A 27,243-nucleotide genomic window follows, 5' to 3' on the forward strand; every position below is an offset into this window, starting at 1 on the left:
AGGCCATTGTCTTCCTCAATGATAGGATTTTTGAGGGGACTTGTGTTAAAGGTTTGGGCAACATCTTAGTTGTTGTTTTAATAGAGTGTTCATGTCTGGGTAGTGGTAATTGTAGATTCCACAAGAATGCCCTGTAGCCATTCGTTTTGATTTTTTGTCGAGCTGATTGATTTTTCTCTTTCACAGTGATTTTCTTCTTGGTTGTTGCATTAGGCACTTTCAGTTTTGTGTTTGCAGCATCAAATATTGAGAAAGGTAATTTTTTTGTTTGACTCGCGGTCACAGACAATGTTGGATAAGTAAGATCAATGTTTGGTGGATGAGGTGGAATGGTTCCGTTGTTATTGGAGAGAGATGTAGACTGACCTCTTTTCCCAAGTGACCCCGCCACCATGCTTGATTCCTTAGTTAAATCTGTAATTCAATTTCTGGCACTTCCCTCTGTTTGTTGTCACTAGATTGGGGTGGGAGTGTTGATTCCTTCAGTATTTGGTCATAGCAGGGCTTGTGTACTTGTTGGGTCTTTTTCAGCATTTTCATTGGGGCCGTTGTTAGTGCTGATTGATTTGTCCCAATGGTCTGTTCGGGCGATGTCGAAGAGTGGAGCCTGCCATCTCGTTGATGACTCAGCCTCTATGTCAAGACGAGTCTGGATTTTGCTTATAAAGGCTTCCATGTAAATTTGTTTAGTGTGAATGAGTGCAAGTAAGGTGGCTTGGTCTTTCATAGCATCAACACAAGCCTCATGTAACTTTAAAAAAAAGGCGCTAGGGCAATTGTTGAGGCCGACATTAGGAGATTTTGCAAGTCAAGCATAGTTGTTGGGATGGAAGGATATGTTTCCCGGTTATCAGTTTCACACGTGCACATGGTCGCTTTTTTTCTTTTTTTTTTTTTCTCGAGAGTGGCAGGGTACCAAATTTTCTTCCTCTTCAGCATATTGTTTTACCAAACTATTTTTTGTTATGTGATGGTCGTCCATTAAAGTTGAGTGACATTTCTCTTGTAATTTTGTAGTATTTTGAGACTTTAGGTCCTGGATGGCTGGGGTGGAGGACAGCTCTGGGTCCAGAAGCGTTGGATTAAATGGTGTAAGATTGCCAAAGATAGAATCTCGCTTTTCGTGGTTGGACTTTATGGATGCAATTTCCATAATGTCCAATGACAGACGTGCAGTTCGCTGGCATTGCTGGTTTAACTGGGTGTTTGTTTTCCCATTATTTTGTAATCTAAGTCTTGAGTCAAACTTTTGCTTCCATGTTTGCTTTCCTCTGGCTGCTCAGAGTTTTAGTTCTGCGAGAGGTGTTTCCATCTGCTCCATTCCGTTGGATTTAAGGAGGGATTGGGGTTCTTCAATGACATTAGACGAAGATGACGCTACTTCTATGTCTGACTAATTATTTGTGAGATCTGGGTCATTTATCGAGGTTGGATGGATAAAGAAGGGCAGGTTATTGCTTCTGGCTAAAGGCCTCGCGTGTGTGGCGATGTCACCGAGTTCGAGGAGACTTTAGTCTCAGCCTTTTTGAAAGATTTATTGACATGAGGCTTGTTGGTAGAAGCCAAGTTTCTGGGTGGAAAAGAGATGTTTGGGGGTATTGATGTCCAAGTTTGAGAAGTTAAATACTGGCTTATTTTCCGGTGGATTGGAGAGTTCGTCTGGTTTTAGCTAGGCGATTTCGTCTTTGTCATTAAGTGCCGTTTTTTCCTGGACTTCCATAGTGCGAGATTTTAGTGCTTGCCTACGGGTGCGCGGCCTGGGACAGTTGGGGGAAGGCATTGAAGTCTCTGCTTCGCTGGTTCCCCGAACTCTGGTGCCCTTCAGCCACACACGCACACACTATCTTCACAGCAAAAAAGTGAAAGTGACAAAGGTCCAGAAATACGATTGTTTTGTTTTCTTTACTATACAAGGTGACACAGGCACGCCCCTTTCTACTGCATTAGACTGGTTTTTGTGGAAGAATGAAGGATCATTCATACGGCCTGGGGGGTACTAGAGGAATGCTGTGTGCTAAGCGGCAGTGATGGAAATCGAAGTACACTGTCTAGGAGGATTTTTTTTGGCGATTTGAGAGAAGACAACAATCTTGGCAAAGCGTTTCCCGATCCACCCTGCTTGCCTATTAAAACGAGTCCAGTCGCGTTGCTGTGAAGATAGTGAGGCAAGCAATTGGTATGGTCCCAACTCACTTTTCAGAGGCTGCTTCACTTTGCTGAACACCGCAGAACACTTTCGCTTCGCTTTTGCCGTTCTGAAAGCTTATGAAGGCAGCAAGGCAACAGGCAGCAGGGTCCACTGGGTAATTGCCTTAAAGGTACAGGAGCAAGGTAGAAATGGTCCACGGCAACGCGCATTATGTCCCGCACACCGCAGAACACTTTGCCTCACTTTCGCTTTGCTTTCGCTGTTCTGAAAGCTCATGAAGGCAACAGGCTCCACTGGGTAATTGCCTTAAAGGCACAGGAGCAAGCCAGAAATCATTCACGGCAACGTAGTATGTCCCGCACACCGCAGAACACTTTGCCTCACTTTCAATACAAACCATATATTTATATCTCCACCTCTGCTGCTTTAATTGTGGATACGAAATTGATATTTCATTTTTTGGGGAAAATCGATTGGAGGAAAAAAATGTTGTTATGCATTGCTTGAGTGTCTTCTGCAATTACGTTGTGACAAATAATTGTGGAAATGCGCAGAGAGTATATTTGGTTCCAGAATCTGCTCAGATCACGTCAAGGGTTGTCTTGTGGTGCAGCACTTACATCACGTGTAGGAACATGTGCTATGATTAACTGCCTCCAGGGCTCTTGACCTTAGCTTGGTCATGCTTGAGATTACATTATCAAAAGATGGGGTATGCGAACAGGTGCAGTTTATGTATATTAATCCCTCGAAATGCAAGTTCTGCTCAGCAAAAACAAGGTTTACTACAACAATATATTGTGCTAGACAGAGGTCTATAAAATTGGTTAAATTAATTACCAACTGAATATTTGATTTTCGGTGTTACCTTTCCTTAAGTGCTTGGGTGGGCGGTGAATGGGCATTATGGATGAACAAAGATGCCCTTAGTCAAAGGAAATGTTAACACAGAAAATCAAATATTCAGTTGGTTGACATGAACAGCAATTTGACATCAAGGTTCTTGACATTCATAATCTTAGAGTGAGAGGGGAAATGGAATACATGCAGCACATACTTTATCAACACCCATTTTCTTGAACGCTGCCTGGAGTACTTTAAAGTTGTGGATGTACTCATGCTCCAGTTTCGCCTGGAACTTGACCTTCTTCAGGAGAATTGAGCCGGGAAAGAGCATGTCCATGAATTGACAATATGCAGCGCCTAAGAAAGAATATGTTACTTTCTCAGTTAGAAATTACCTTTTCTTTGCAAAGCTGTAACAGACCACCAAAAAACGAGAGAGAGTCATTGTTAACATCTTAGACTAGTGTTAGCTGAAATGACTGCAAAATAATAGCAGGAATGTAGTAAACTTAACTCACTCTTGTTTCAACTATGTTTCTTATCTTTATGAGTGTAAATGCACCAATGTGTTAGGAGGGATATAATAGAAACATTACATTTCTTAAAATGAAACAAAAAACAGTAAAAAGGACAAGTATATTTCAGTGGAGGAGTGTCTTTGGAAATAGATATCACGTTATGACACTGACGGAGCATAGGATCAGAAATAATATTAATTCAAAATGAAGAACACATACATTACAAACAACGTCACTGCTACATATTTCATGTTTAACAACATCAGTTAAGAGTAACACTGCAGAAAGAATTTTTCAAGGGGTGGTGAATCACGAAGCACTTCAAGCACAAGTCATTAAGACCAACAATGGTAACTGAATTCAAAAGGTGCAGAGTAACTGTTGGCAGGGAAACTGCAAGACTCAACATGCCTGGAAATCCTTAATTGTTGTCAAATTATGCTTGCGATAAAACTGCCTTATGAAGTTGCCTCTTTCCTACGGGTTGGAAATATATTCAATGCAAATGAGCACATTCTGGGCTGCCAAAAGCAAGATGCTTCTTTGCAAATACAATGTTAAAGCTTCCCAATTTTTACTTCTGGTTTCAAATGGCATCTTGGTGCCAATGGATATTGTATAAATGGCTTGCTGGGACTTACTAGACTCATTTAACATGCAAAGGTTGGTTCCAAACCATGTTAGACGAGTTTAGAAAATATATATATATATATCTATCATAAAAATTCAGTTGTGGGACTTTTTCGTTCACAAAACAAAGCTGAAAGGTATGCACGGAATTCAGTCGTAAAATGACTGCCTTAGCTTAACTGGCAACACACAACTGTCAGGCCTGACAACGCTAAGTGCTTAAAAATGGCACACTTGTTTCTTTCTGAACAATTGTTACAAGTAGCTGTAACAGTCCAGTTATTTTTACTTTTAACATTGTGATTTTGACTGTAAAACAAACGCATTCTAACATGTTTTTTACGGGTGTTTGTAAAGTTTATATTTCAAGTAACTTTTTCCTTTTGATTCACTAAGTGTTGCCGCAGAATGTACTTCCGTTAGGTTTGGAAATACTCAAAGGTCTTGACCGGTAAGAAAAACACATCCATACAGAATGTAGAGTGTATCACTCGATGTTTGCCTTTTTTGTAAGGACGTTGGCATTGCCAAGACCAACTTTTAAATGTTTTGAAGCTTCATATCCTGTTTTCAGATTTATTGCTGCTAAGATAAAGTGATCTTCTCAAGACTGCATTCCATGGATACTCACTCCATTGCTGTTTGCCCTCTTGATTTTGCTGCTATCATTAGTTGAAAAAGTCATTGCGACTCCGACAGCGAATGTATTGTAGCCTCTTAGTATACTATTTTCAGTTAGTCGAATAAAAGGTATAAAATTGTTTAATAGGCCCAGGCAGAGAGATTCCAGATGGAGGACGAAAGCTTTTTTTTTTATTTCTTCCATGTTAAACTGAAACGTGAAAAAGTATTAAAGAGGAACAGGAACTGACGTCCAGTAAGTCAAACAGCTCTGATGGCCATCCCTTCCCACAAGCAGGATGGCAAGTTAAGGCATATATGTGACAAGTACTGACCCCACTTAGGAATGCAATAGCTTCCTTGTATGTTTAAAAGGTTGAGCACCTGAGGCACATTGTGTGCAATCTGCAGGTCACAAAACTGACAGTCTTATCATTGCAAGATTGATAAAAACGAGCATCATTGAGATTGATAATGTAAACCGCAATTGACACACGCATTGGCAAAGCCAACAGTTGGGTCTTTTGTTTAAATATATAATGTGCGCCTAGATGCAGCTTTCTGCTCGGGTCCTATGGATATGCGCAATATAAAGTTCTAACACATAAAACACAAACAACACATAGGCATTTTCTAGGCACTGATGGGATACATTACTCACCATAATCTTATTTATGATGTTTTTATCTGCTTAGATTCACATGCTGTGCATAGTCCGACACCTAAGTATTACAGTTTGTTTTCTGAAACTCGAAAAGGGGCGTCAAACTTGGGCGTGCCAGAAATACTATCCCGAGTGTGACGTCCACTGTACCCATGATCCCTCACGCGTGTAGGATACTCAGATTGCATTTTTTCTGACATGAGGTAGCATGAGGAGTAGCGTGAGTACAGAGTATCCAAGCAGATAAGATAGATAAGACTACAAGCATCCATGCGCCTTCTGGAAGGGCAGGCGCATGTGAATCTAAGCAGATACAAGCATCAGAAATATGATTACAGTGAGTAATGTATCCCTTCTGAGGCTTGTGGAATCTGCTTAGATCACACGCTGTACATAGATTAGCGAGCAGTGTTAGAAGTAGGTGGAATGTGAGAAGGGACATGAGCGAACAAATGTCTTAGAACCGCTTGTCCCACTTGAGTATCTGTCTTGGAATGAGTGTCAATGCAGTAGTGCTGAGTAAATGTGTGAATAGAGCTCCATGTAGCTGCTTTGCAAAAGGTGTCAAGGGGTACATTTGCAATGAAAGCCAGAGTAGCCCCAGTACCTGTTGTAGAGTGAGCCCTTGGTGTAAAAGGCAGTGGGCCTCATTATACGGACGGCGGTAACCATGGCGCTAATAGCGCCATGGTTGCCGCCAGTATTTTACCGAGTCCGCCATGGTGAATGGCATAATTACCGCCCTATTCCAAGTTGTGTGGGGGCGGTATTTCCCCATTTACCATGGCCCTTCCCCATTCCCATTTTTGCCCCCATAGGGCTCAATGGGAATGGGAAAGGCGGTAATTACGGTACCGCAAATTGCGCTACCGTAATGACCTCCTAGGTCCCTTTGCGGGTCTCGTCCTGAACTGCTGGTAAAACCAGCTGTTAAGGTAGGGTCCCACAAAGGGACCTCGTAGTAAGGCGGTAAGGGTTTACTGGCACTGGCACCCTTACCGGTACCGGTAAACCCTTACCGCCGTCCGTGTAATGAGGCCCAGTGTCTTTTCTGAAAGGGAGTAACACAGCTGGATACATTTGACTATCCATTTAGAGATTGCACCTTTAGAGACGCAATCTCCTTCTCTGCCTGTAGCTATGGAGACGAACAGTTGATCTGTCTTTCTTGGCGGTCTGGTCTTGTCTACGTAGAAGAGGACCGCTCTTCTCACATCTAGAGTGTGGAGTTTCACCTCAGCAGAGCTTTTGGGTTCTTTGAAAAAGGCCAGTAGCTCCATGGACTGGTTAACATGGAATTTAGAAATAAACTTCAGTGAAAACCTAGGGTGATTTAGTAGAACCAGTTTATCCTTATGGACAGTAAAGAAAGGATCCTGCACCGACAGAGCTTGAATTTCACTGACCCTTCTTATGAATGTAATGGCTACTAAGAAGGCAGTTTTATAAGTAAGGTGTTTGAGACTAGCTTTATGCATGGGTCCAAAGGGGGGGCCCATGTGTTTAGCAAGCACCACATTAAGTTCCCACCCTGGTGGTAGGTTAGACATTGGAGGGTGGCGGCTCTTCACCCCTTCCATAAATGCTTTGACAACTGGCATTTTCCACCATGACACCTTGTTATGGGAGGTGGTGTAGGCTGACAGCGCCGCCAGGTGTACCTTGAGTGAATTAAATACCAACCCTGCGTCCAGAAGGTGGAGCATGTAGGTGAAAATATTGGAAGGAGTGCAATCAATTGGGTTGATTTGTTTATTCTGGCACCAAATAACAAATCTTTTTCATTTATCAAAATAACATTGCCTTGTGTTAGGTTTTCTTGACTCTTAAGATATCCATACATCTCTAGGGTAAATTGAGATGGCCGAACTCTATGACTTCAGGAGCCATGCTGCCAAGTTCATCTAGTTCGATTGAGGATGCACGGTTTGTCCTTCGTGCTGGGAGAGTAGGTTGTACCAGCACGGGAGTCTGATGGGGTTGCACACTGCCAGTCTGTGTAGGTGTGGGAACCATGGTGGTCTCTGCCACATAGGAGCAACTAGGATGAGCGTCATCAATTCCCTATGTATCTTGTTGACCACCTTCCTCATCAGAGGGGTTGGTGGAAAAGCGTAGGCAAACATCCTTGACCAAATCATCCATAGAGCGTTCCCCCTGGAGCCTGGCTGGGGGAAATTGGATGCGAATTGTGGGCATTATCTGTTTTCGCTTGTGGCGAATAGGTCTATAGTGGGGAAACCCCACTGAGAGAAGAGATCTTCTACGACTTCTTCGTTTAGACGCCATTCGTGCTCTTCTGGGAGGGGATCTCTGCTCAAAGCGTCTGCTAGTGAATTGAGATCCCCTGGAACATGTTGAGACGACAGGTAAATGTTCCGTCTGAGTACCCATATCCACATTTTCTGGGCAAGCCTGGACAGATTTGGCGAACGAGTGCCCCCTTGTTTTTTTATGCAAAACATTGCCATCGTGCTGTCTAGTAGGATCTGCACTGACAGGTTGGATAGGTGGGGTTCGAACGCCTGAAGCGCTCTGAAGACTGCCAGAAGTTCTAGCAGGTTGATGTGATTCTGAGCCACTGTGAGACCAGAGACCCTGAGCTTTGTGGTGAAGGAGGTGTGCTCCCCATCCTGACAGGGACGCGTCTGTTGCGACAACGGGCAGTATTGTCAGGAACCAGGAGTGGAAATGCTGGAGTCGATGGAAGTTCCGAAACCGAGGATCTTTCTAGTCCTCATCCAACATGGCGCTTTGCCTTGGGAGTTCCGAAACCGAGGATCTTTCTAGTCCTCATCCAACATGGCGCTTTGCCTTGGGAGTTCCGATACCGAGGATCTTTCTAGTCCTCATCCAACATGGCGCAATGCCTTTAAAAGCAGGCTCCGCCCCCCTGCTCGGCGCGTTGTATCTGTTGCTGTTTCTTTCAACGCTCCGAGTGCTGTTTATTTGTATCGTCCTTCCGTGATTCAACTCCTTCTACAGCCCTCCCGTAGCGAGCCTGAACTACGCTCGTTTCCTTTCCTCTCTTACCTATCCATTCCGCCAGCAGTGTTGGTTCTACTTCCAACCTTTTGGACACAGTGCCTCTCCTTCGCACCGTGTTCTCTATTCCTTTTCGGCTGCCTTTCGTCCACTACCATCTCGGCAGCTCCTTTCTTACTTGATTCTGTACCCCAGTCCTATGCTGTGTTTTGCTCGCCTCCGCGAGGTTTATCCATTTTACCATTGGATTGTAATTTCACCTATCTGGATCCACAACAAGAGCAGCTGTGCCATCTCTTCGAATCATCATCCAGATCATCTATGTACTAGGGTTTTTTCTGCCTCGTGCTTTTTCCCTAGATTGGAGGCTGGCCCCCTGGGGTTCCCCTAGGACAGGTCTTTGCCTCTGTCAAGGTGGCCTCCGGAGGGGCTAGACCTTACCTGCACGAAAAGAAGATTCGAGCACCCAAAGGTGCAAGGATAAAAGAAAGGAGACTCCAGAAGACTGAACCTGGCCGTCAAGAATCCACCTCAGGAGAGTCAGGTGAGGAGAAGGGGGAGGTAGACTTAGAACTTGACAGAATACAACGCCCGTGTAAAACCATGGCCTCCTTGGAACAATACCAAGAACTAGTGGCAGCTATGCAGAATCTAACTGCAGAAGTCCAAGCACTGAGAACTGAGAATATCGCCCTCCGACAACAGGTGGTCTTACACCGTGACGACCGCGGGGATCTACCCGCTATGCCCCTTTCTTTTGGCAAGTATGATGGTCACCCAGGGGGATTAAAGGACTTCCTCGACGCCTGCAATGTTTATTTTGCCTTTCGCACCCATACCTATGAATCCGCCAAGTCCAGAGTCGGATTTATTATTGCCAACCTCATTGGCAACGCACTGGCTTGGGCCACTCCCCTGGTAGCCAGAAATGATCCTTCCCTGAATGACTATGACCGTTTTGTGGAAACCTTTAGGGAAAGGTTCGACAGACCAGAAGTAGTCTACTCTTCCCTGGAAGCTATATTAGATGTCACACAAGGGAACACAGACGTCCAGACCTACATATCCCGCTTCCAGAGATTGGCGGCTAAGGCGGATTGGCCGGACTCTGCTCAACAAACAATATTCCGAAGAGGGCTACACGATGAAATCAAGGATGAGTTAGCTCGTGTAGCTCGACCCTTGTCCTGCCAAGGACTGATGACTCTATCTCTACAGATCGAATTCCGTCTATCAGAACGGAGACAAGAAAGAAGACGAATCAGAGGCACCCCTCAGACTATCGGTCTACCAGCTCCTTCTCCCACATCCAGGTCAAACCTCACTCCTGAAGAACCTATGCAAATAGGAGCCACCCGAGGACCTCTCACCCCTGAGGAACGCAAACGAAGAAGAGAAGCCGGATTGTGTATGTACTGCGGTTCCTCTAAACATTTACTAAGAAACTGTCCGGAAGTTCCTCCTAGGCGGAAGGAAAACTACAACCCTCGAGCTGTCGCAAGGGAAGTCTCGGGGGAATTGCTAAGTACCCTTGCAACTGCTCAAGACCCATGAATAACCCCGAGGAAAACAGTCTGATGGTGTTCCGTGTCAAGTTGTGGCTATCTGACTCGAGTCCCACTGAAGTTCTTGCCATGTTAGATTGTGGAGCAGCCGGAAACTTTATGGACTCCAATTGGGCTAAGGAACATCAGGTTTCCTCAAGACCAAAGACAACTCCCATACCTGTAGAAGGTGTGGATGGGAGGCCTTTATCTTCCGGACCTATTACTAAAGAGACTATACCTTTGAGGATGGAATTGAGCCACCATTCTGAATATTTGGTGTTCGATCAGATCCGAGCTGCGCACTTTCCAGTGGTCATTGGTATCCCTTGGTTAAGACGACACAATCCTCAGATCAACTGGAAGACCAATAGAGTGAGCTTTAATTCGCACTTTTGTAGGTCCACTTGTATGAACCAGTCAATCAGCTTAACTCACCAGGGCGGAAGGGCAGGTCCTGCTCTAAGTCCGGCTATCATCGCTTTGGTTCCAACACATTACCAAGAGTATTCGGAGGTGTTTTTAGACATCCAACCACGTGAGTTACCTCCTCACAGGGCAGAGGACTGTGGTATCGACCTACTTCCGGATGCCACAGTTCCGTTTGGACGGATGTATCCCTTGTCTCTCCCTGAAAGAAAGGCTCTACGGTATTACCTAGACTCCAATCTTCAGAACGGGCTTATTCAGGAGTCTAGATCCGCTTGTGGTGCCTCCTTATTCTTTATTCCAAAAAAGGATAGTGCAGAATTACGTCCCTGTATTGACTATAGAGGTTTGAATAAGGTGACAATTCGGGACAGGTATCCCATGCCTTTGATCAGAGATATTCTGGAGGCAGTACAGGGGGCTATTTACTTCACCAAACTGGATCTAAGGGGCGCTTACCACCTCCTAAGGATAAGAAGAGGGGACGAATGGAAGACGGCGTTCCGCACCCCATTTGGACTCTTCGAGTATCGGGTGATGCCATTCGGACTTGTCAATGCCCCAGCCATTTTTCAAAGATACATGGACAAGGTATTCACGGATATGTTGTTCGTATCTGTTGTAGTGTACTTGGACGACATCCTGGTATTCTCCCGGACATTAACCGAGCATAGGGTACTGGTTAAGAGAGTACTACAACGTCTTCAAGAACACAAGCTATTAGCTAAACCGGAGAAGTGCCAATTCGAAACCACCTCTGTATCCTACCTAGGATTCCTTTTGTCAGAAAGAGGCATAGAGATGGATCCAGGTAAGGTTAAAGCCATCAGGGAATGGAGAGAACCCAATACCGTCAAGGAGCTACAAAGCTTCTTAGGGTTAGCAAATTTTTACAGAAGGTTCATTCCCAACTTCTCCAACCTAGTGCTTCCTCTGACCTCCCTGCTAAAGAAGGGTGTCAAGTTTGTCTTCGGAGAGGAACAACAGAAGGCTATGCTAACCCTTAAGGAGTGTTTTTCTTCTGCTCCTGTTCTGGTACAACCAGACCAAACCAAACCTTTCATCTTAGAGACTGATGCGTCGATAGGAGCGATAGGTGCTATCCTATTGCAGAAGGCCGCGGATGAGTGTGAACATCCAGTGGCATACTATTCTAAGACCCTCACCAGCAGCGAACGCAATTACTCTGTTCTGGAAAGAGAGCTATTGGCCATCAAATTAGCCTGTCAAGAATGGCGTCATCTCCTACAGGGCGCTGCCCATTGTTTTGTCATCAGAACGGACCATCGTAACCTTCGGGTACTCCAACAAATGGAGTGTACCAATGCCCGACATGCCCGGTGGGCTTATTTTTTTTTGCAATTTGATTTTGTGATAACCTACATACCCGGCTCTGAAAACAAGAAGGCGGATGCATTGTCACGAAGCATAGGGGACAGCTCAGGGAATTACGAAGGGCATGACCGTATTTTCCCCGATCTTAAGGTTTTAGCAACTACTGTCTCCTTCCTCCAAGACCTGATACCTCAATATCAGGCTTGCACAGAACTCCCTTCTTCGGTCCGCTTACGTAGTGATGGGTTGTACTACCATGAAGACGCACTTTTCATTCCCACTAAAGAACTGCAGAAACTCATTCTTTCCTGGTGTCATGATTCTCCTTTGACAGGACATCCCGGAATCCGAAAGACCTATGAATTGCTGCAACGAGGTTTCTGGTGGCCAAGGGTAAGAAAGGATGTGCACCAGTATGTCACTTCATGCTCTATATGTGCTTCTAATAAATACCGCACTGGCAAACCACTCGGTCTCTTGCAGCAGCATTCCTTACCATCACGACCATGGGAACACGTGTCTACAGACTTCATTGTCGAACTCCCTCCTTCTAACAACATGACAGTAATAATGGTCACAATAGATTCCTTCAGCAAGCTGGCCCACTTTTCTGCATTCAGGCAGATACCATCCGCTTCTGAGACCGCTGAGGTCTTTCTTCGAGACATTGTCCGACTGCATGGATTACCCCGGACTATTGTATCGGACAGGGGATCTCAGTTTACGTCCAAATTTTGGACTTCTCTTTGTCAGACTTTAGGAATCCACCGCGCTCTTTCCTCGGGGTACCACCCTCAGAGTAACGGGCAGACAGAAAGGCTGAATGCCAGCCTAGAACAATACTTGCGGTGTTTCTGCAGTCCACAGCAGGAGAGGTGGTACCATTTCCTCTCGCAAGCAGAGTTTGCATACAATAACACTCTGCATACCTCTATCCAAATGAGCCCTTTTTTGTGCACGTATGGGTATCATCCTCAACATCTACCGGGTCTTAGTTCTCCAGCCACAAGGATCCCTGCCTTGGATGGTATCTTACAGGAAATACAGGAAATTCATGGTCTTGCCAAGAAGGCACACCAGGCCAGTCTACAGACTCAAAAGAGATGGGCAGATAAGAACCGGGGATCTAATCCCAACTGGGGTGTGGGTCAACTGGTTTGGTTGTCAACCAAATTCCTACCTAGATGGGTTCATGCTGGGAAGTTTTCCCCTAGATATCTTGGGCCATTTTCTATCCTTCAACAAATCAATCCGGTAGCCTACAGGCTCAGACTTCCGGACTATCTCAAGAGAGTTCATCCGGTTTTTCACATATCCTTACTTAAGGAGTATAAGGAAGATCCGTTCCTTAGACCCATCCACAAGGGTCGCGCCCAGGTACGAAGTATCCCGGAAGAATACGAAGTGGCTTACCTGGTGGATTCCAGATACCGCAAGGGCAGACTCCAATACCTGGTACACTGGAAGGGCTATCCAGTGGAAGAAAGGACCTGGGAACCAGTTAGCCACATCCACGCACCCAGACTTCTCAGGAAGTTCCATTATCTCCACCCGGGCAAGCCGGGGGGCTCCCCGAGAGGAAGGAGGTATACTGTCAGGAACCAGGAGTGGAAATGCTGGAGTCGATGGAAGTTCCGAAACCGAGGATCTTTCTAGTCCTCATCCAACATGGCGCTTTGCCTTGGGAGTTCCGAAACCGAGGATCTTTCTAGTCCTCATCCAACATGGCGCTTTGCCTTGGGAGTTCCGATACCGAGGATCTTTCTAGTCCTCATCCAACATGGCGCAATGCCTTTAAAAGCAGGCTCCGCCCCCCTGCTCGGCGCGTTGTATCTGTTGCTGTTTCTTTCAACGCTCCGAGTGCTGTTTATTTGTATCGTCCTTCCGTGATTCAACTCCTTCTACAGCCCTCCCGTAGCGAGCCTGAACTACGCTCGTTTCCTTTCCTCTCTTACCTATCCATTCCGCCAGCAGTGTTGGTTCTACTTCCAACCTTTTGGACACAGTGCCTCTCCTTCGCACCGTGTTCTCTATTCCTTTTCGGCTGCCTTTCGTCCACTACCATCTCGGCAGCTCCTTTCTTACTTGATTCTGTACCCCAGTCCTATGCTGTGTTTTGCTCGCCTCCGCGAGGTTTATCCATTTTACCATTGGATTGTAATTTCACCTATCTGGATCCACAACAAGAGCAGCTGTGCCATCTCTTCGAATCATCATCCAGATCATCTATGTACTAGGGTTTTTTCTGCCTCGTGCTTTTTCCCTAGATTGGAGGCTGGCCCCCTGGGGTTCCCCTAGGACAGGTCTTTGCCTCTGTCAAGGTGGCCTCCGGAGGGGCTAGACCTTACCTGCACGAAAAGAAGATTCGAGCACCCAAAGGTGCAAGGATAAAAGAAAGGAGACTCCAGAAGACTGAACCTGGCCGTCAAGAATCCACCTCAGGAGAGTCAGGTGAGGAGAAGGGGGAGGTAGACTTAGAACTTGACAAGTATTTCTGGATCGTAAAAGGGTTTCCCCTTTGAAAGATTCTCTCTTGTCCACCAGCGAAGACTGTACTAGATCATCCCACTGACCACTTGCCTGAGACCACTGTTTCCCCAACCATTCCTGCATGGGTCGCATGCGCAGGCGCGCGTGGGGAACCAGGTAAATGCAAGATGCCATCATGCCTAGGAAACACATCGCTTTGCACCTTATCTGGCGACCGGACTGATATTGAGGAATTTGCAGTAACAGATTCCGAATTCTTTCCTCCGATGGAAAGGCCAACCCCTCTTTGGTGTCTAGGACAGCTCCTAGGAACTGTTTGGAGGTGCTTGGCACCAGGTTTGATTTTTTTCTCGTTGATTGCGAAGCCCAATTGGAAGAGGAGGTTGATTGTTCTTTGAATGTTGGATCTGCAAATTAAGGGGGTTTCCCCCGTGATGAGCCAGTCGTCCACGTAAGGGTACACTGGGATTGCCTCTCTATGTAGGTGCGCCGCCACCACCGCCAATACCTTGGTGAACACCCTTTGAGCCGAGGCTATTCTGAATGGGCAGCACCTTGAACTGGTAGTGCTGGCTGTCTACCTTTAAACGCAAGAATCTTCTCTGCACTGGGAACATGGAAATATGAAAATAAGCATCTTTCATATCCAATGATGCCATGTAATCTCCTCTTTTTAGTAGGGGGATTACTTCCTGGAGTGTAGTCATGCGGAATTTTTGTGGCTTGACATACTTGTTTGCAGGGCCTAGGTCTAATACTGGGCGCATCGTTAGATCTTTTTTTGGCACAAGGAATAAATACCCTTGTTTATCTTGTTGCCCGGGACGAGTTCTATTGCATCCTTTGCAAGAAGAATGACAATCTCCTCGAGGAGGATTCTTTGGTGTTCCAAGGAGTGTATCTTCTGTCTTGGAGGATGGTTGCGGGGGCGTTCCAGTAGCTCTATACAGTATCCCGCGGACACTGTGGACAGCACCCATCTTCCCGAAGTGATCCTTTCCCATGCGTGGGTGAAGATGGAAATGCGCCCCCCCTACTGGGGATGCATGGGAAACGACCCCGAGTGGAACGTCACGGCTGTTTATTGGTAGGCGTAGCACCTCTACCTGGGCTGCCTCTCCCCCTACCGCGGCCCCTCTTTTGTCCTCTGGAGAAACCTTGGGTAGCCCGTTTGCCGCCCTACGAGGTTCCTTGGTTCTGATAGTAATTTGACCCTCTCTGGGAGTTTTGGCCGTGAAAGCGTCGAAAATTATTATTTCCCCGCTGGTGTGGGGGTTTGTTAGTTGGCCAAGGGACTTTAAGGTGTCATATTCGTCCTTAGCTGTTTTTAACGCTTCCTCCACTGCTTTCCCAAACAGGACGTATGGGTCTACCGGCATGTCTAGAAGGGTGGCTTGGGTCTCGGGTTTAAACCCTGACTGCCTTAGCCAAGCGTGTCGTTTAATTACTGTGCTTTCTGCTATCAGCCTCCCTGCATTGTCTGCTGCATCGAAGTTAGCCTTGAGAATGCATCCGGACAGTGATCTTCCGTCCAACGCAATCTGGGCCAACTGGCTCTTTAGAGGTTCTGGTGCAGAGGCAATGAGGGCAGCTACCTGTTCCCATTGGTGGCAGTTGTGGCTTGCTAGCAGAGTGGTGGTATTGGCAATGCGTGCTTGGTATGCCGACGTGGATGCCACTTTCCTACCTAGAGCATATATTCTCTTGCTCTCTTGGTCCGGGCGAGCTTCCGAAGATGCTAGTGGTGTTACCGCTTCTTTCTGGTGGTTTTAACCACTAATGAGTCGGGTTTTAGCTGACCCCTTATGTACAGTGGGTCGGAAGGAGCGGCCCTGAATAATTTTTCTACTCGTAGGTTAACTGCCCGAGTAAGATTAGAGGTCACCAGAGAAGGATCGATTCTGCGTTGAATAGATTTTAGAATGGGGATAGTTTGGGCAATGGATCTTTTATCCCCTAGAATTTGCTCTGAAAAATCTCTCTCTTTTTGGGCACCCTGAGTGTCAATTTGGAAATGGGCTGCCGCCTTGGCTAAAACTTCATTAAGCAAAGGCTGACTGTCAACAGGTGAGTCATTCACCGGGGGGTCCTTGGGAATAGGGGTGTCGAGACTATAGGCCTCCGCCTCGTCTTCCTCCTCCTCTTCCTGGTCCTCATCATCGCCATAATAGTAATCGACCCCGGTCTGGTCGTCCAGAATTTGTACTTCCGAATCCTCACCATACTGCTGGTAAGGTTCGACACTGAAAGGGTCTGAAATCAGCCCCTGAACTGGAGTCTCAGTACGGAGTCTCTTAGTAGGAGGTTGAGGGTCTTTGGAACCCAAAGGGGCAGAGGTAGCAGGGGTATTCTGATAGCTCTGGAAGTAATTAGGGTCTTTTTCATAGAAATCTACAAAAAAGGACATTCTCCTCATTACTCTGTCAATGTCCTCCGAGTTCCATTCCTTTGAACTGGCAATACCCCTTTCCTGCTGTGGTTCCTCGTCCATGCCCATATCCTCAGGAGTGGGAGGGACGATTTTTGGCCTAGTGATAGGGTCAGGGGCCTTGGACTTTTCTAAATATTTGTGCTTGTGTTTCTCCTTCTGAACCTGGTGTTCAGAGGGTTTCTTCTGTTTTTCCCCTTTCCCATGTGTAGAGGAATGTTTTCCTGACCCTTTGGGCTTTCCTGAATCTTTCGACACTTGGCGTCGAGAATTGGAGGCGTGATCACGAGATTCAGGAGTCTTGGAAGAGGGGCATTGAATCTCAGAAGCAGACGTCGAACGAACTACCGGAATAGCTGTCAAACGTGCTGCCTGGGGGTAGAGGTCAGATTTGTCTTCTGACGAACATAGCTCCGTGACTTTAGGTAATGTGGCACTCTTAGCAATCGTGGACGGTTGCTGTGTGTCACAGGGCGACCATGACCTGTGCCTTCTTATGCCGATCACTCGACACACGTGTCGAGTCTCGAGTGGGGTTAGTGTGTTTAGTGGAAGAGGTGTGGGTAGCGCTCTTGCCGCCGGGTGTTGTCCCCATAACTGACACGCCGGTCAGTCCTCCGAGGTCGGGGGCTTGCGCTTGGGTGCCTGACGACACCCCTGTGCCCTCGCCGTCTGATACGGCGGCGTTGCTGCGATCGCTGAAGGAACCCACTGCGTCCATGACCTCAAGCTGCCTGGCGTAGTGGGCCCAACGCTTGGTGAGCAGTCCTTAAGTGTCTTGGCTTTGAAGAGCTTACAAGCTATACAATTTGCCTCGGGGTGGTCCCTTGGAAGACACAGGTTACAGGTATTATGTTTGTCTACCCAGAGGAACTTTCGGTTGCACTTCGGGCAGAATTTAAATGGAGTACTCTCCATATGTAAATATCTGGCAGCGGGCGGGCATATGTAGGAAACGAGTGTGTGTGTGTATATCCACCCCCCACTCTCCCTACTTGCACAGGGCCGAGGCCAGAGGTCTTCCGAGGCCCGGGCCGAGGCCAGAGGCCTTCCGAGGCCCAAAGTCTGTCGTGTAGTCCCAACGCCTGTTCTTCCTCGGTCTCAAGTACCAACGTCGATCTTCGACGTAGGGTTGGAGAACAGGGATTTTTTGATAATTATAAGATAAATGGCTAAAAGCCAGGGAACTCTGCGATTATGCTTCTGACAAGTATGGCGGAAAAAAACAATCTGAGGGTCCTACACTCGTGAGGGATCATGGGTACAGTGGACGTCACACTAGGGATAGTATTACTGGCACGCCCTAGTTCGATGCCCCTTTTTGAGTTTCGAAAAACAAACTGGAATACTCTGCAGCTTCCACTAGATGTCGGACTATGCACAGCATGTGATCTAAGCAGATTCCACAAGCCTCATAAATAATGTTACTGCTATGTGGCCAAAAGATTGCAACAGCTAGAAAATGGTTAATGACAGCAGTGATTGGCAACTACCCATCTAATAGCTTTCCGTAAGCCCCAACTGCTGGCTTTTTCAATGTTGGGTTTTAACAGGACTTCAGCGCATAGAACACATAACAATCAAGTGGCTGAAGGCACACTGAGTTAAGGCATATTTATTACATCAGTAGATATTTACAGACGCAATTAAGCCACTAACCCTCAACAGACTTCATAGAAAAAATACACTGGTAGGCTAACGTGTGATAGTACTGCTTGATAGGGGCAGTTCAAAGATATCCCTGGAGGAAGTGTTTTGGGAGGGGCAAGCAGTAGGTGAGAATGGCTATAGGGATTAGCATGGCCAAGTGCAGTCAAAGGTTGGGTAAATAACTAAACACCCACAAGCTGTGCTTACTTCCTCACACTACCTGTATAAGAAACTTGAACTAGTTCCTCAAGAAGGACAAGTTCCAGATGGTTACCCTTTCTTAGATCCTTCAGGCCGTCCAACTCCAAGACTGGATGGTATCATTGGACCTTCAGGATGCTTACTTTGTGTGCCTATCCATCACAAGCACAGAAAGTACCTGAGGTTCGCAGTTGGAGGTTCTCTTTATCAGTTTCGAGATCTGCCATTTGGGCTGACTATCGCCCTCAGGGTTTTTACCAAGTTGATGGCGGTGGTAACAGCGAGTCTCAGGAGAAGGGGATTCACCTCTAACCCTACCTGGATGATTGGCTTATTAGGGCCCGTTCTCCCGAACAGGCCCTGGAACATCTCAGTGTGACTTGCCACGTTCTCCACAAACTGGGCTTTGCCCTCAATAACAAGAAGTCAAACATGATACCATCTGAAAGACTCCAATTTAGAGCAGTCCTGGATGCCTCCTCTGGAAAAGCCTCGCCCCCCGAGGTGAGGGTTCATCACATTCTGCAGATGGTCACCTAATAGTGCCCAGCGTCTTCCGGCCTTCGATTTTCTGAGGTTGCACGGCCTCATGGCATCCTGCATTTCCCTGGGGCCAGAGGCTCGCCTGAGAATGAGATCTCTCCAATGGGCTCTCAGGATTCAATGGTCTCAATTCTCAGGCAGGATGTCAGACCTCAAGGTTCTGAGGAGCAGAGTCGCACAGGACCTTCTGTGCTGGGCCTGCGAGGAAAACATTCTGAAGGGAGAACCTTTTTGGCAACCATGGCCGAAGATAACGGAAGTTACGGACGCCTCACTCACAGGGTGGGCAGCATGCCAACGATCTGACAATCAGCGGTCGTTGGTCTCCATCGGAGTCCAAACTACACCTAAACCTTTTGGAGCTGATGGCAATCAGGCTAGCGCTGAAGGCCTTTCTGCCTTCAGTACAGTGAAAGAATGTCCTGATAATGACGGACAACACAGTGGCCATGTACTACCTCAACAAGAGAGAGGGTGTAGGGTCACTACCACTGTGCAGATAGACAATGCAGCTCTGGTACTGGCCAATTCAAGAAGGAATCTGCCTATCAGCAGTTCACCTAGTCGGGGAGGAGAACATGTTGGCGGATGCTCTGAGCAGGCAGAGCACAGTCTCCCACGAGTGGGAACTAGCTTAGGAAGTCCTTCGAAAGATCTTCACCCTTTGGGGAACCCCTCAAGTGGATCAGTTTGTGCAAGCTATTCTTCTCCAAGTGTAGCTCTAGGAGATGCACTCATAGTGGACTGGGAGTTTCCACTTCTGTACGTGTTTCCTCCAGTCCCCATCCTTCCTCATGTCATCAGGAGGTTGAGAAAGTTTTGCTAGTCGCAATCACTTCTGTCCACAGGGTGAGCGAATTGCAAGCACTGTCTTGTAAACCTCCATAAACGGTCTTCCATAAGGCTAAGGTTATTCTTAAAGTAAGACCTTAGTTTTTCCAACTTTCTATCCCCCCTCTTCATCCTGGAAAGGAGGTGGAGAGGTTACACAGACTGGACCCTAGGAGAGCTCTCAGTTTTTATATCTTGCGAATGTCAAAAATTTGCCAGGACGACCCATTATTTATCGGATATATATGTCATAAATTGGGTTTAGCAATAATAAAACAGACTCTATCCAGATGGATTATTCTGGCTATGCAAGAATGCTATAGATTGGCTGGTAAAGATCGCCTAGAGGGTCCAAGAGCTCACTCAACCAGGTGCATGGCTAGTTCTTCCACTCTTCAGAGAGGAGTACCTATTAAAGACATTTGTGTGGCAGCCACTTGGTCTACCATGCACACCTTTGTAAAAAATGACTCCTTGGAAACTTCTTCTACTCAAGAGGGAGCTTTTAGGAAAGCTGTCTTGCACTCTGCCCATGATAACTGCTAAAGACAGATGTACATTCTTTTCCCACCTCCAAGACACTTACTGCTTTTGGAGGCTATCAAAGATGAGGAATACGTGGGAGGACAATTCATTCGAAGAACAAGTTACTTACCCCTGGTAACTTTCTTTCCATTAGATGTTCCTCCCATGTATTCCTCATTGCCCCTCCCAAGCTACCCCACTGCAGAATGTATGTGTTTTACTGTTTTACACTCTACGTTATCTCAGAGTATTCTAAGGTCTAAGGCGGCACTAGTAATTCCTCTAAACATGGAAAAACAAGAACTGAAGGTAACGGGCGCTGCACATGCTACATATACTGCGGGTGATGTCGACCATCAGACGGAGGCCTTTGAGGGACATCAGGCCATCGACGCTACCGCACAGTTCCCTCTGTCGAGAACATTTCTTTCCAAAGCAGCTCAAGCTGGAAGATAATTAGCAAAGATGAGGAATACGTGGGAGGAACATCCAATCGAAAGAACGTTACCAGGGGTGTGTAACTTTTTCTTCTGTTCAGTTGGAGTACAGAGCTTCCCTTTTCAGCCTCTTCTACTACTTTACTTTACTTTATTTTATTAAGCACAGCCATAGACCCTTAGGCGTTAGGGCGCATACAAGACAGATAACAAAAAAATAAAAGAAGGAGAAACCATATCAGAGCACAAAGCTAATCAGAGAGACAAGGGGCAAACCAGCATCAGAGCAAGTTACGAAAACAGTAATGTTTTTATTTTTTTCCTGAAAAGATTCAGAGAAGTCAGACCGCGCAGCTTGGGAGGGAGCAAATTCCACGCCCTCTGGGCTGCAGAGAAGAAGGCTCAATTTTCAACCTTATTCGTTCTACATCTGGGCAAGACCAGCAGATTCTGGTTATTGGACTGAAGGGATCTGCTGTTGACCTTTTTGAGAATAAGGTCTTGCAAATACAGGGGAAGAAGGCCGGATCTGCATTTAAATGTAATGACCAAAAGGCGGAAGCAAATTCGTGCTTCCACTGGCACCCAATGCAGAGCCTGCCTTGCCGCTGAATAATGGTCACGGCGGGAGAGTGCAACGACCACTCGGGCGGCTCCATTCTGGACAACTTGCAGTCTATTAATGTCCATTTTACAGAGGCCCACCAGAGTGCTGCTACAATAATCTATTTTAGAGCAAATAATAGCTCTCGCTATGTTTTGGCATAATACTGGGAAATAAATAATCTCGGGTGCGCCAGCAGCTTCACGTAGTAGACCGCTGCCAAGACAAGACTGCCCACGTTGGCCCTAATATTCAAAATTTGGTCAAGAGTTACCCCTAATATTTGTACTTACACCTGTGGGGATAATTTCACATCACCAAGCATGAAGAAGCAATAATCAGGGTCCAACTTCGCCAGCATCGATGAGGTGCCCAAAATCATCAGCTCAGTTTTACCTCTATTGCGGGCAAGATTGTTGCAGACCATCAATTTCTCTATCAGAGAGTAAACCCTGTTAAGTTCACCTTTGTCTATGGAGTGAGAACCAGTCATCGGGATGACACATTCGGTGTCATCCGCATAATTAGAGAACATGACCCCCTCCACCTCCTCCTGCTCCAAAATGGCAAAGAAGGGGGCCATGAAGATGTTGTATAGACATAGGGAGTCATATGCCCCACCTACGGCACCCCAAAGTCGACTGGAACCGGAGCGGCTTCTGCCTCCTCCACAAATACCCTACTTTCTCTATTAGCAAGAAAGGACCTAATCCATTGAGCCGCGAGGCGTGAGAGATTGGCCACCTCTGCATTTCTGGAAACCAGAATGGAGTGGTCAACCAAATCAAAGGCGGCTGACAAATCCAATGATATTAAGAGAAATGGTGATCCTTTATCCATTTGCTCCATGAGTCTCGATTTCGTCCCAATAAGGAGTCCCGGTTCCGAAACCCCTTCTGAAACCTGATTGATATTGGTTCAATATGGGGAACTCATCAAGGTGTTTCGATATTTGATTGCATGTAATGCGGTCAAGATTTTTCAATAAAAACAGCGTATTAGTTATGGGCCTATAATTAAGTGGAACCTCCGGGTCCAGGCTGGGTTTTTTAGTATATGAGTGACCCAAGCTTTTTTCATTTGAGCTGGAACAAACCCCTCTAGTAAAGAGGTGTTGACAAATTTACAAATAGCATCCAAAAGAACGGGAGGGACTAGATTTAATTATCATTGAAGAACACATGTCTTCCTTACAGCTGGTAGCTTTCAGCTGTTTTACAACCGTTGCCAGATCCTCAACCCCAATACAGGTAAAGTCAAACTGGGGAATAGAAGGGCATCTGACAAAATACTCTTGCTTGTCGTCAGTCGAAACAGACGGTTGGGGGGCTTTTTTATTTTTAGAGACTATATCTGACCTAATACCGTTTAGCTTGTTTTGAATCGGGTCTTGAATTTTTTCACACCGAGATGCATCCTTTATTAAGAAATTAGCGAGCAATGGAGGAATATGCTCTTGTTCCTTCACTTGACGTTCTCAATTGTTTTTTCTTTGCTGCCACAACCTCAGATTTATACAATTTAACAGCCGCTTTATAGACCGCCAGGGATTGAGGACATTGATTGGCTTTCCATAAATGAATGAGCGTAAGAGAGGATGATTTCAGTTTTTGCAAGTCCGGTGAAAACCAGGGTTTACTTTTCTTCCCTTCAGTGTTATTTCTAGGTTCCAAGGGAGCAAGGGAATTAGTGATAGCGTACTACTGCTACAGGCACTCTTGGGATCCACACCCCTCTAATGCATAGGTGTCCCCGTCTGGCCTCATTAAAGGAAAGTCTCCAACTTCCCTTGGCTTGCTTCTGGCCACAGCCCTTGAGGGATGCACAACTTCAGCTCTTCATTCACAGCAATTAAGCGCACCTGGAAAGACTGCCTGTCTCCCCCAGTCTCTTCCAATGCTGCCACAGCTAAACAGAGTTTGTGAGCACAGGACCAACTCGGAGCCTGCAGATGAAATCTGCTCTTCCTCTGCTCCAGCGTCCCTTCTGTGGTCACAATTCCTTATGAACTGCCAGCCTCGTGCTCTGCTTCTTCTACTTCTGCTACTGCCGACCTTCCAGCTCCTGTTCCAGCTTCTTTCTACTGCTCTTCCCTGCCGCAGCCTTTTATGGCCCTCAGGTGGGTTAATTGGTTTCAGGTACAAGTCCTTGGAACTAATTGCCTGAACTTGCCAAAAGCTATTGGGCTTGCTTGCCTAGCCTTGACTCCAGCATGTCTCTTCAGCCCTCTTCTTCTTCACAGTCCCTGGGGGATTATGGGACAGGTAGTCAATTTTTAGAGGAACGCATTTTTCATACTTCTTTAAAATGGCAAAAGGCCATCAAAAGGGCGGGGTTATGGGGTACGTTAAAAAGGGGTTCCTCCAAGTCTACCTGGTCTGCTCCACCCCATGTGATCCTCCCGCAGTGCACCACCCCCAGGGTCGGGTTCAGAGAGCGCCTGCCTTCCCCTGGCCACATGAGAAGGGTCCCAGACCAGGTTCTTGGGGGGAATCCTGTTGGATTCGCAACTGCTGCTGTGGCAGGTCTGATGAGTGCAAGGGGAGCCGCAGATGCGTCAGAATCCAAGAAATCTGCAGCAGTTTCTTCTGGAGTACCCTTCTTTTTGAAGAGGTAGGGTCTGCTCCGGGAGCTCACCACCTTGTCTGGACTGAGAAACAGCCCCAACAAGAATGGCCCCCCTCCCAGCACAGCCCAGGAGTGGGAAAAAGCCCAAAGGCAAAAAAGGACCCTGATCAGTATTCCGGAGGGATGGCGACTCTAAGAGGGAAAGAGATGAAGACGGTCCTGAATGTCTGATAAGTAGCTGTGCAGAATAGTAGTGCAGTGCAAAGGGAAGCCTGGCTGCACCAGGAGAGTAGTCCAGTACTAGGGGATGCCTTGTTTCTCCAAAAGGGCAAAGACAGCAGGTTGTAGTATGTAGGAGGTAGCTGGTGTGGGAAAAGTGGCAATAAACCCCACTGGAGAAAATAACACTAAAGAAGCTGAAGGCAAACAAGGAAGAAATCTAAAGAGAGGAATACAGAGGATCCAAGGAATATCAGGGCAGAAGAAAGAAAATGTAGATACAAGCAGGAAATCAAGAAAAGGAAAACTGCAATGAACAAAAAAGAAAAACATACAAGCACAGAGCACGCTAAGCCACCAACACAGGATATAAATGGTAATAGGCAACTACAGCAGACCGCGCACGTGTGCAAGAAAAAAAGGGCAAGGTAAGTGTTAGGCAGAAACCTGTGCAGTTCCCTCTGGGACCACTGCAAAAGATTTAAGACTACAGGTGGTTGGCAGTAAACCCAATTGGTAGTAGTCTGTACCACCCAGACTTACCTGGTAGCTGTGGCTGAGCAGTCAGACTTCTCTCAAGAAGAGTTAGGCAGTACACAGAGTATCCACAATAGGTCAAAAGAACACAGTAGAACAAGCAAACACTGACCAGGCTTGGTGTAAAAGAGATATAATTATTTATTTAAAAACACATCTAGTTAAACACACTGGCACCAATATCAAGCAGTTCAAAAACACTGTCACTAAAAGATATACACTCCCTTCAACGATTATTAGACAAGTCTTAAGTAAAGCAACACTTATTTTCAGACAGCGGTGAGCGCTTAACGAAGCTGGCACTCTAATCAATCGGTTTAAAAGGGAGAGAAAGGCAGAGCAAAGATAGAAACAGATCCCAACACTTTCGCAAGAACACAGTAGGAGAAGAAGGCAGATTAAAACCGTAAAGTCAAAGTCAAAAAGGCCGGACCCACTTTGAGAGGCTCCGGACGAAATGTGTCCAAGGTTACACGGTTGAAAGTGCCAAAAAGTCTTGCAAAAAGTTCAGAAAGAGTTGGACCAAAAAGAAAGGGACCAGTTAGATGGTCAAGGCGGCCAGTTCAGTCCAGAAGGTTAAGGAGTTATTGTTACCTTGTAGCAATCTTTAGAAAGGGAGGCCTGGCGGACACGGTACCTTAAAATGGTGAGAACGCTCCAGCGGGGGCAGTTGTTCCTGGCAGCAGGTGCAAGTCGGTGCTTCGTCCGGGGGAAGAGAGGATCTCGTCGTGGAGGAAAACAGGAGTCTGTTGCACTGCCAGGGAAGAAACCGGCCGCAGAGTTCTCAATTAAAAGGAGCAGTCCTTTTATTCGCGGTCCAGTGGTAAGTGGCTATTCGGTTGCCGGGGTGCTTGGCACGGGCAATTCGACCACGAGACGTCCTGGGATGCGAGCAAAGAGGGTAAACTGGTTGTGCCCACCAGTCAAGGGAAGAAGACTCTCCAGCCGGGAGATCTCCTCTGTCGTTGGGAAGTGGTGAGTCGGTTCAGCAGGGCTCCACCGGTGGTGTCGTCGTAGCAGGTCGGCTCAGCTTCTCCCTCGTCGGATTTTCAGGTCCTGTGGCGACTTCTGAAGTTCCAGTCCCAAAAGCCCTGCTTTTATGCAGCACACCCCCATTCACTCAGCCTAGCTGTCAATCAAACATGCTAAGTGGTGAGCCGGCCGGCTCACCACTTGGGCCAATCACACAAGAGTGCGACTTGAGTTACCAAGGTAACTCAGTCCAGGGTGCCTAAACTCCCTCCCACATCCCCTGTGGTACCCAGACAGAGTGGCACCACTTTTGGAGGCTTCTGTTAGAGGCTATGTTAAAAAAAAGTATTAGCCTCGAACAATGCGAAAATCCCATAGACATATATTCGCGGTTGAATATAAAAAGTAGTATCCACTACCACCAGCCAAAACTCGACGAGAGGGGATGGGACAGTGCCCCCTCGAACAACAGACCCAGGGGCAATCGAATTGCCCCTACCAGTACGTCCACAATATGATGGTTTGTACTGGTTCTGTTAGTAATTTGGGACTAGTAAAGCCAATGGTGACTTAACATGCCCTGGGAGACAGTAGTCAGTCCCAGGGTATGGAGTTTATGGTGGGGGGTCACTATGACACCCCTGTGTTACAGCACGGAGGGTGCTGTGTAACACACATCACAAAAACACATGAAGCCCTATGGAGTAAAAGACCCCATAGCCCATTAAACACATCTAGAGTCAAAGAAACACACTCAAATCATGCCCAAGAGTGAGGGTAAAAGAGTCTCACTCTTGGCAGGAGAAAAAAAACAAACTCCAGAAATCCAGCAAAGCTGCTGGGGGACTCACTAGGTTAGGACATTCAGCCTAAACAGAGAATTCTCCCTAACAGTAAGGGAATACCCAGACACCCAAAGGGAAAGTAAGGAGAAAATGCGCCAGTGCCGTGCAGATAGGAACGGCACGCCTCGCGGCTAGAAAGGAAGAGCACCGAAAACAAAGGAAAGATAAGAGAGAGGGAGCTGGCGGGGGCGGAACACGAGACGGGACTCGCAGCCGGCAGAATTCACAAAGTAAAGTCAGCAATGCTAGGATACACAGAAAGGAAAGGTCAGCCGAGAACAACCAAAAGGGAAAATGTAGAAGAATTCCCTGCACTCGCAGGTCACAGGAACAAAGCGTTTGGACGCCTAAAGTTGCAAAGCACTGGTGGGCGGAGCTAGGAGGGATTTATGGGAGCGACGTCGGACGACTAGAACTCTGCAGGAAAGCATGATGACACCTTAATGGCGGATATGCCATCTCAACCACAGCTTCCATGACCCGCTCCTCAAGACAGTATGTCTCCTTCCCAAGGGCGCCGCCCCGGGTTTACCCGGATAGAGGGCGTGGAACCTCCGGATATACCTGGGTGCAAAGATATTAGAGACCGGTTTCCAGGAATCTTCAACTGGAGAAAAGCCCCTCCATATGACTTGGTACTGCAGTCTTCCTCTGTGATAACGGGAGTCAATG

The 27,243-nt window shown here is 46.8% G+C and overlaps 1 protein-coding gene across 9 annotated transcripts in view; it reads right to left on the reverse strand.

Annotated features, from left to right (window-relative positions):
• MAPRE3 (microtubule associated protein RP/EB family member 3) overlaps positions 1-27,243 on the reverse strand; it is a 1,726,857-nt gene that overhangs the window by 396,449 nt on the left and 1,303,165 nt on the right. For all 9 annotated transcript variants that reach the window (XM_069605540.1, XM_069605544.1, XM_069605539.1 and 6 more), the window contains one exon: positions 3,207-3,352. In XM_069605540.1, the coding sequence (XP_069461641.1) occupies positions 3,207-3,352 (146 nt within the window). The remainder of the gene's footprint in view (positions 1-3,206; positions 3,353-27,243) is intronic.

The sequence above is a fragment of the Ambystoma mexicanum genome, chromosome 4p (genome assembly GCF_040938575.1).
Source record: "Ambystoma mexicanum isolate Mex_15411 chromosome 4p, UKY_AmexF1_1, whole genome shotgun sequence".
In the NCBI taxonomy this organism is placed as follows: Eukaryota; Metazoa; Chordata; class Amphibia; order Caudata; family Ambystomatidae; genus Ambystoma; species Ambystoma mexicanum.